This window comes from Phocoena phocoena, chromosome 12 (assembly GCF_963924675.1).
Source record: "Phocoena phocoena chromosome 12, mPhoPho1.1, whole genome shotgun sequence".
Lineage (NCBI taxonomy): Eukaryota > Metazoa > Chordata > Mammalia > Artiodactyla > Phocoenidae > Phocoena > Phocoena phocoena.
The window spans coordinates 79,263,604-79,272,387 of NC_089230.1; the positions used below are offsets into that span (position 1 = coordinate 79,263,604).

The 8,784-nt window shown below is 45.4% G+C and overlaps 1 protein-coding gene across 1 annotated transcript in view; it reads left to right on the plus strand.

Annotated features, from left to right (window-relative positions):
* The window catches only part of FILIP1 (filamin A interacting protein 1), a 93,036-nt gene extending 85,648 nt beyond the window's left edge, over window positions 1-7,388 (plus strand). The window contains exons 4-5 of the mRNA XM_065888971.1: window positions 450-3,255; window positions 6,569-7,388. Of these exons, the coding sequence (XP_065745043.1) occupies window positions 450-3,255; window positions 6,569-6,775 (3,013 nt within the window). The 3' untranslated portion in view covers window positions 6,776-7,388. The remainder of the gene's footprint in view (window positions 1-449; window positions 3,256-6,568) is intronic.
* The last annotated feature ends 1,396 nt before the right edge of the window (window positions 7,389-8,784 follow it).

An 8,784-nucleotide genomic window follows, 5' to 3' on the forward strand; every position in this document is an offset into this window, starting at 1 on the left:
GTAATTATTCAGACCCAAAGCGTTGAAGTCATCTTTTTCTCTCTCTCTCTCTCCCTTCCTACCAGTTAGTAAGCAGTCACAAAGTCCACGTTATCTTTTGCAAAGTTGTCACAATTCATCGCTAATGCCCTGCACACACAAATTATGAAACAGAAACTAGTACCTGAAAAGCCCTCTTCATGCCCCCTTCTAGTCGCTACCCTTCAGTACCGGTAGCCAGCATCCTGCCTTCTGATTAGCTTCATTAATGGCTATTTGTTAAACCTTCATCCTGCAGTAATTGATAAGGGATTTATTGTAACAGCATCTTATTTTGTTTTTATGTAATACCTAAGAGAAACTTATTTGCAGGCTAATCTTTTAATATGTATATGAAATATTTATGTATGATATAATACATAAAGTTTAATGCAATAAAATAGAATGTTTTAATATATTTTGTTTTCTAGGTTGAAAAAACTCCTTGAACAAGAAAAGGCTTACCAAGCCCGCAAAGAAAAGGAAAATGCCAAGCGGCTCAACAAACTGAGAGATGAGCTTGTGAAACTCAAGTCCTTCGCACTCATGCTGGTGGATGAAAGGCAGATGCATATCGAGCAACTCGGCCTGCAAAGCCAGAAAGTACAGGACCTGACTCAGAAACTGAGGGAGGAGGAAGAAAAGCTCAAAGCCATCACTTCTAAATCCAAAGAAGACAGGCAGAAATTGCTCAAGTTGGAAGTGGATTTTGAACACAAGGCTTCGAGGTTTTCCCAGGAGCATGAAGAGATGAGCGCCAAGTTGGCCAATCAGGAGTCTCACAACAGGCAGCTCAGACTTAGGCTGGTTGGCTTGACTCAACGAATCGAGGAGCTGGAAGAGACCAACAAAAATCTTCAAAAGGCAGAAGTAGAACTTCAGGAGCTAAGAGATAAAATTGCCAAAGGGGAATGTGGTAACTCCAGTCTCATGGCAGAGGTGGAAAAGCTTCGGAAGCGCGTACTTGAGATGGAGGGTAAAGATGAGGAGATCACGAAAACCGAATCCCAGTGCAGGGGGCTGAGGAAGAAGCTGCAGGAGGAGGAGCACCATAGCCGAGAGCTCAGACTTGAAGTCGAGAAGTTACAGGTGAGAATGTCTGAACTGGAGAAGTTGGAAGAAGCATTCAGCAAGAGTAAATCGGAGTGCACCCAGCTGCATTTAAATCTGGAGAAAGAAAAGAACTTAACCAAGGACCTGCTCAATGAGTTGGAGGTAGTCAAGAGTCGGGTTAAAGAACTGGAATGTTCTGAAAGTCGATTGGAAAAGGCTGAATTAAGCCTGAAAGACGATCTGACAAAGTTGAAGTCCTTTACCGTGATGCTGGTTGATGAAAGGAAAAACATGATGGAAAAAATAAAGCAAGAAGAGAGAAAAGTGGATGGACTCAATAAAAATTTTAAGGTGGAACAAGGCAAAGTTATGGATGTGACGGAAAAGCTCATCGAAGAAAGTAAGAAGCTTCTAAAACTGAAATCCGAAATGGAGGAAAAGGTATACAATTTGACAAAAGAGAGAGATGAGTTAATAGGCAAACTGAAAAGTGAAGAAGAAAAATCCTCTGAATTAAGCTGCAGTGTTGACTTATTAAAGAAGAGACTTGATGGGATAGAAGAGGTGGAGAGAGAAATAACAAGAGGAAGGTCTCGAAAAGGACCTGAGCTCACCTGCCCAGAAGGTAACAAAATTAAGGAGCTAACACTTGAAATCGAGAGACTGAAGAAACGTCTCCAGCAACTGGAGGTGGTGGAAGGGGATCTGATGAAGACGGAAGATGAGTACGGCCAGCTGGAGCAGAAGTTTAGAAGCGAGCAGGATAAGGCCAACTTCCTCTCTCAGCAGCTGGAGGAGATAAAACACCAAATCGCCAAGAATAAAGCAATAGAGAAAGGTGAGGCGGTGAGCCAGGAAGCTGAGCTGAGACACAGGTTTCGGCTGGAAGAAGCTAAAAGTCGAGACTTAAAAGCAGAAGTCCAAGCCCTTAAAGAGAAGATTCATGAATTGATGAACAAAGAAGATCAGCTTTCTCAGCTCCAAGTGGATTATTCTGTCCTTCAGCAAAGATTTATGGAAGAAGAAAACAAGAACAAGAACATGGGGCAGGAGGTCCTCAATCTGACCAAAGAGTTGGAGCTGTCCAAGCGGTACAGCCGCGCTCTCCGACCCAGCGTGAACGGGAGGAGGATGGTGGATGTCCCCGTGACGTCCACCGGCGTCCAGACGGATGCTGTCGGCAGCGAAGCGGCGGAGGAGGACACGCCAGCAGTGTTTATACGCAAATCCTTTCAAGAAGAAAACCATATCATGAGTAACCTTCGACAGGTGGGGCTGAAGAAACCTGTGGAACGTTCCTCTGTCCTAGACAGGTATCCGCCCGCGGCCAACGAGCTCACCATGAGGAAGTCTTGGATTCCATGGATGAGAAAAAGGGAGAATGGGCCCGCGGTGACTCAAGAGAAGGGGCCTCGAGCCGGTTCCAGCCCGGGGCACCCGGGAGAGCTGGTTCTTTCGCCCAAGCAGGGCCAGCCCCTGCACATTCGAGTGACGCCGGACCATGAGAACAGCACTGCCACTTTGGAGATTACGAGCCCCACGGCAGAAGAATTTTTTTCCAGTACCACCGTCATTCCCACCCTAGGGAATCAGAAACCGAGGATAACCATTATCCCGTCACCAAATGTCATGTCTCAGAAACAGAAAAGCGGAGATGCTACTCTCAGCGCGGAGCGCGCCATGTCCCCAGTCACAATTACTACCTTCTCCAGAGAGAAGACACCAGAAAGCGGAAGAGGGCCGTTTGCGGATAGGCCCACGTCCCCCATTCAGATCATGACCGTGTCCACATCGGCGGCCCCGGCGGACATCACCGTCCCTTCCGAATCCCAGGAAATGCCCGTGGGAAGGACTGTCCTCAAGGTCACCCCGGAGAAGCAGACTGTGCCAGCCCCAGTCCGGAAGTACAACTCCAATGCCAATATCATAACCACGGAAGACAATAAAATTCACATTCACTTAGGTTCTCAGTTTAAGCGTGCCCCTGGGACTGCGGCTGAGGGAGCAAGCCCGGTGATTACTGTCCGACCTGTCAGCGTGGCCGCGGAGAAGGAGGTGTCCACCGGCACAGTCCTTCGCTCGCCCAGGAGCCACGTCTCGCCTCGCCCTGGCGCGAGCAAAGTGACCAGCACCATCACCATTACACCGGTCACGACCTCATCGGCCAGAGGAACCCAGTCAGTGGTGAGTAGAGGGGGCTCCAAAGTTCACGCCAAGGCGGGGGGGCGCAGGGGTGAACAACGCAGTGCCCAAAATACAGCAAAAGCACGTGCCTCGGCTCCACCCGAACCCACTATGAGCTGTTTCCTAGGGGACTGTCTACATCAAGAAATAGGAGTAAAAAGTGGCCTAGTACTTTATGAATTTGAGCCAATTATGAGGGATAATTTTTCTTTCACATCAATTATGGAGACTCCAAAAATCCTTGCAAAGATGGCCTCTTGCAGTGTCAGCATATGGGAATAATTTGGTTTTTATGTTTACAGTATTTTGAAAAATGGAGACTGGGGAGAAATGGTCAATATGCAGAAAATAATTAAAACCGTTACTGGGTTGGGCTTCCCTGGTGGCGCAGTGGTTAAGAATCCACCCGCCAATGCAGGGGACACGGGTTCGAGCCCTGGTCCGGGAAGATCCCTCATGCCGCGGAGCAACGAAGCCCGTGCGCCACAGCTACTGAGCCCTGAGCACCACAACTACTGAAGCCCGCGTGCCTAGAGCCCGTGCTTCGCAACAACAGAAGCCACCACAGTGAGAAGCCCTCGCACTGCAAGGCAGAGTAGCCCCCACTCGCCGCAACTAGAGAAAGCCCGCCTGCAGCAACTAAGACCCAATGCAGCCAAAAAATAAAAATAAATAAATAAATAACTAGTCCTGGGTTATATTTCTAGAACCTAAAATATTTAAAATACATTTACATATGGTCATAGTCATACTTTATTCGAAAAGTAAGATTAAAAGATTATTATATCCAAAACATTTTTTAAAGTAAAAAAGAAGTGAGTTTATATTTCTAAACAGTACATTGTATTAATAGTATCGTGCAGAGAGCAGGTGCTCGATAAATATTTGGTTAATACCTGCTGGGAGGCTAAATGAAGGGTTATAAAAAAGCACATCCGAAGTATAAAGGCCAGAACTTAAAAATAAATTCTATTTTTCAAAATACATCCAGTGATTTTCTTCATTTATTGAAGACAACTGGTAGATGAAATTATAGAAGAGCATGCATTACTTAGATATTAGTTTAAACTAATAGACTAGAAGTTATGATTTCCAATCTCTGAATAAATTCTGCAGCATATATTAGAAACTCTTAAGAAGGAGAGGAAGCTTATTATTTAAGTATAGAAACTGTGGCTCATTTTCCCATATCTTCACTATAATTTACTTTAATTCTCTGTGCACGAGCATAGACCCAAGACAGGCTCCAAAGTGTGAATTACTTACTAACTGCTTTGCCAGTAAAGCTTTTTGTTATTGGCTCCATGGGAGCTGAATAGCATTCAGCACTGCTCACCCTTCTCAAATGGTTCAATGCTGCTTTTATTTAAGCACCACAGCGTAGCTTGGATTTTTATAAAAGCTAGTGGAGGTGTAATTGTTGTAATTTAGAGCAGATCTTCTGCTGGAACATCTTATTCCCATCTTATGGGTCAGGTCAAGCTAGGCTTCCCTCCTGCAGCAACATTTTGGATTACTGACTAAAGCCCCGACACAAACAGGATTTCAAAACAACTGTCTAAAATTTCTAAGGCCTAAATGATGATTCACGTCCTTCAGGTATATCAGATCCCATGAGATCAAGGGCAACAAAAAGTTTGGGAATACCCCTCTTAGAAATCGAATAGTGTGGTTAGTTCATTTGTGCATTTATTCAACATTTATTGACCATTAGCGGCACTTTAGGCATGGGGTTAGGTGCCGACTGTAAAGAGGACCTGTCGAAGTTCTTGGCTGAGTGGGAGAGGCAGGATTGAAACCTCCTTAGTGGTTCTGTGAGAGGGGTATGTACAAAGGAACAAGCAGAGAAGGCTTCACCGGGGGAAGAGGTCTTCACAGATGCAGAGAGAGGGCAGCGTGTGCACAGGCCCGGCGATGGCGATGGCGATGGCGATGGGAGGAACTGGCTTGTTGGGGAAGGTGAGCAGTCCCTTTGCGCTGCAGCGGCTGGGGCTGGAGACAAAATGCAGGAGCAGAAAAGGAGAGGCACACTGGGGTCAGATACTGAAGATGGGTGGGTCTTTTTATGAAACTGACATTTAATCTCAGAGAGTAGACAAAGGGACCCAGAAACAAGGTAATGATTTTTAAAACTACATTATTTATGTGTTAGGTATGTCTGTAAAACCATTTAAAGGATAAATTGGAGGAAATAGAGGCCGAGGACGGGGATACTGTTGCAATTCTGTAGGCTGGAGATGGTGTATGCTTGAACTGTGGTAGCAATAATGAGGACAGACATATATTGAAGACGGAATTGAAGATTTCGTGACAAACTGAGTACAGAGGGCAGCTCTGAGGTTTCTGGCTTGGCTGTAGAGGTGGATAAAATGAGAAACTCAGGGTGACTACTGTTTGGGGGAGAAGTTAAGTAATGTTTGGGGCCTGTTATAATTGAGATGCCTGAGGGACACTGAAAATGTCTAGCACGCGGTTGGAAATCTGGATCTGCGTTTAAGGAGAGCACTGAAGACTCGAGGTCCTGGGACTCAGCAACATGTGGGTGACAACTGAGGCGATTCTCAGGGTGAATGTGAAAAATGAAAAGAGGGCCAAGGATGGAGCATGGTGACACCCACATTTAGAAGGCAGGCAAGCTGGAACCTGGAGCCAGCACCAGAGTGAAAAGGAGTGTCAGAGACAGGAGGGGGATGGGTGAGACCCAAGTAAGAAATCACAGCAGGAGAGTTTTAGGAGCACTTCAAGAAGGGCGCTGTGGGGGAATTCTGTGGCAGTCCAGTGGTTAGGACTCTGAGCTTTCACTGCAGGGGGCACGGGTTCTTCCCTGGCCGAGGAACTAAGATGCTGCATGCCATGCGGCATGGCAAAAAAAAAAAAAAAGAGGGTGTGGTCAGCAGTGACAATACAAAAAAGAGAAGATCTGGCCTCCTTAGGAGGGGAAAGGAGAGCTGCTTCATGTAAAGCAAGTGAGGTGATTTGGGGGACAGTAGGAGTAAAGATGGCTGAGTATACGCAGGGTGTCCTGCAGCTTCTCTGTGAAGTAGGAGTGAAGGCTGTCTCCAGTAAGGGTAGAGGAGGTAGGTCAGGGGCTTGAGAAGAGAACGAAGGGTGCACAGATGTTCCGGGAGAGGGGAAGGGGGGCGACTGAAGTGGACTGGACACCAACTCCAACTTGCTAACGATAATCTGATCTGGAGAGGGGTCGTCTGTGGGTAGTTCTGTGGCAAGAGCCCTGCTTATGCGCAGACTGACGGCATTTCCGGGGGAAACTCACCAACACTGCCCTTGCATTTCTGTATTTTCTCTCTTACAGTCGGGACAAGACGGGTCATCCCAGCGGCCTACACCCACCCGCATTCCTATGTCAAAAGGTATGAAAGCAGGAAAGGCAGTAGTGGCAGCCCCAGGAGCAGGAAATCTGACCAAATTCGAGCCTCGAGCTGAGACTCAGTCTATGAAAATAGAGCTGAAGAAATCTGCAGCCGGCAGCGCTACCTCTCCTGGAGGGGGGAAGGGCTGAGGGCAGTGGCGGAGGGGGTATGTCGTGCAGGTGCTACTGCTGCCCTCTGTTCGTGCCAACTCTCTACATGTACTAATTTAAGTTTTCAATATCTTGTTCATAAAATAATCAACTAATAGCCATGTGTCTTTCCTATTTTGTGGATTTGTTTTGATGCCGGGGAACAGAACTAACCAGCAAAACTACCGTGTGCTGTGTGCTTTGCGGAGGGTGCTGGGCCCGAGGCAGGGCCCGACGTCTAGACCCAGTTTTGCTTCTAGAAAGTGGACCCATTAGTTAAATCAGTAAGATATGGGGGCTGGGTCACAGCCTCGCCAAAGCCGGCTCCTAATTGTAAATCAAATATAATAGGCTTTGTTCCACCATAATTGATTTTTCAAAAACTCTTTTATGAAACAGGAAATAGGTTAACAATTGTCATTTGCCTCTATCAGATTCCATATTTGCTTCATGTGCTGGAAAGAAACAAACAAATAAAACCCCCCAAACAAAACCCATCTCCTAGTTATCACAGGGCCTGGACCTCTAAGGTTTTGCAGAAACAAAAGCCTCTGAGACGATTTCAGGAAACAATTTGAATGTGAAATAAAATGGAAACGAAATATGGAATACTAAAAACAGAGTTTTACTTATTTGTGTGAGTGTGTATTGTAAAGATCTTGGAATTTTAGAACCGTTAATGTCAGACTCACGCTCTATTTAAGTGTGCAACTGATTTAAATCGTGGAGCAGTTTGAATAGAGCTGCCAAACGGCCTTTACAGCTCAAGAGAGGTTGCAATGGATAGAAAATAGCGACAGTAAATTTTGATACATTGTTGCCAAGAAATAAAATGACATCATGCATAGCTTAATTGAATTGAAACATTTTCACAGTCACGTGTGGACTTGACTTTGCAAGTATAGAACCAGTTCATGATTGTGTGTGTGTGTGTGTGTGTGTGTGTGTGTGTGGTGTGAAGTGTATTATTATTACCTGTGTTTGTATCATTGTTAATTTTAAGCATGATTTCATAAGCATGAAGAGTGTGTGAATGCAGAATGCCAGTGTCTGTGAGGAGATTAACCATGTTGACGTGGACGTGGTGCTTGGTAGTCAAATAACCACAAATGAGCTCAAGGCTGATAACCCCCAGCTTGGCATCTGAGGTCTCAGGTAGGCAGCACCTTTGTCGAAATCTTTGAGGCAATTGGGTGAACTTCACAATAACACAACGAGTATTAAGTTACAGGTTGCTATTTTCTACCTTGAAATTGTGAAGGTTCCAGAATCATTGAATAGTCCTGATATTTGGTAAAAGGTAGATTTTTTTTTAAAGACACATGTTTGGTTTTTAGCCCCGGGAGTCACCGTGCTTCATGGTATAGAGACTGTCCTCTGAGTTCTTCCCACACTGTTCTTCCTGTCCCTTGTAGAACTTGGGCTCAAATTGTGGATGAAGGAGATAGACCCCTCACAATATTCACACTTACTTAATCAGATCACTGTTGCCTACAGCTCAGTTCTCAGCAAATGTATTTTAAAATATTGAGCAACTACGGGAGACATGCCCTAATAATGGAATTTCAAGGCGGAAGGAGAGGGAGTCTGAGAAAAAAAGGCTTTATGAAATACGATTTTGAACAAGTTTAAACAACAGATCTTGCCATTTCGAATACTGACTCGTGTCTTTTTGAAAGGGAATTTCCCCCCTTTTGTAAAGTGGACATTATCCCTTTCAGAAACAAGGACGCTCCACTGTTTTTCAAATGCCTCCCTGGCATTTAGGCTATTCAGTGTTACTGCACATGCTGTATTTGAGCAAACGAAGGCGTCAGGAGAACGAAACACTGTGTTCTGTTTTATACTACCTGCCATTCTTCAGTGACCCTTATCCTAATCGAGTGTCACTGCGGCTGTTTTCTTTTTTACCTGCTCACACCATGCTTATGTCGGTTCTGCCCGGAAGCTCATTCCATCTGCAGGGAGAGGCTGTAAGAGCTTAACCGTGAGTGGACAGGATGTTTATA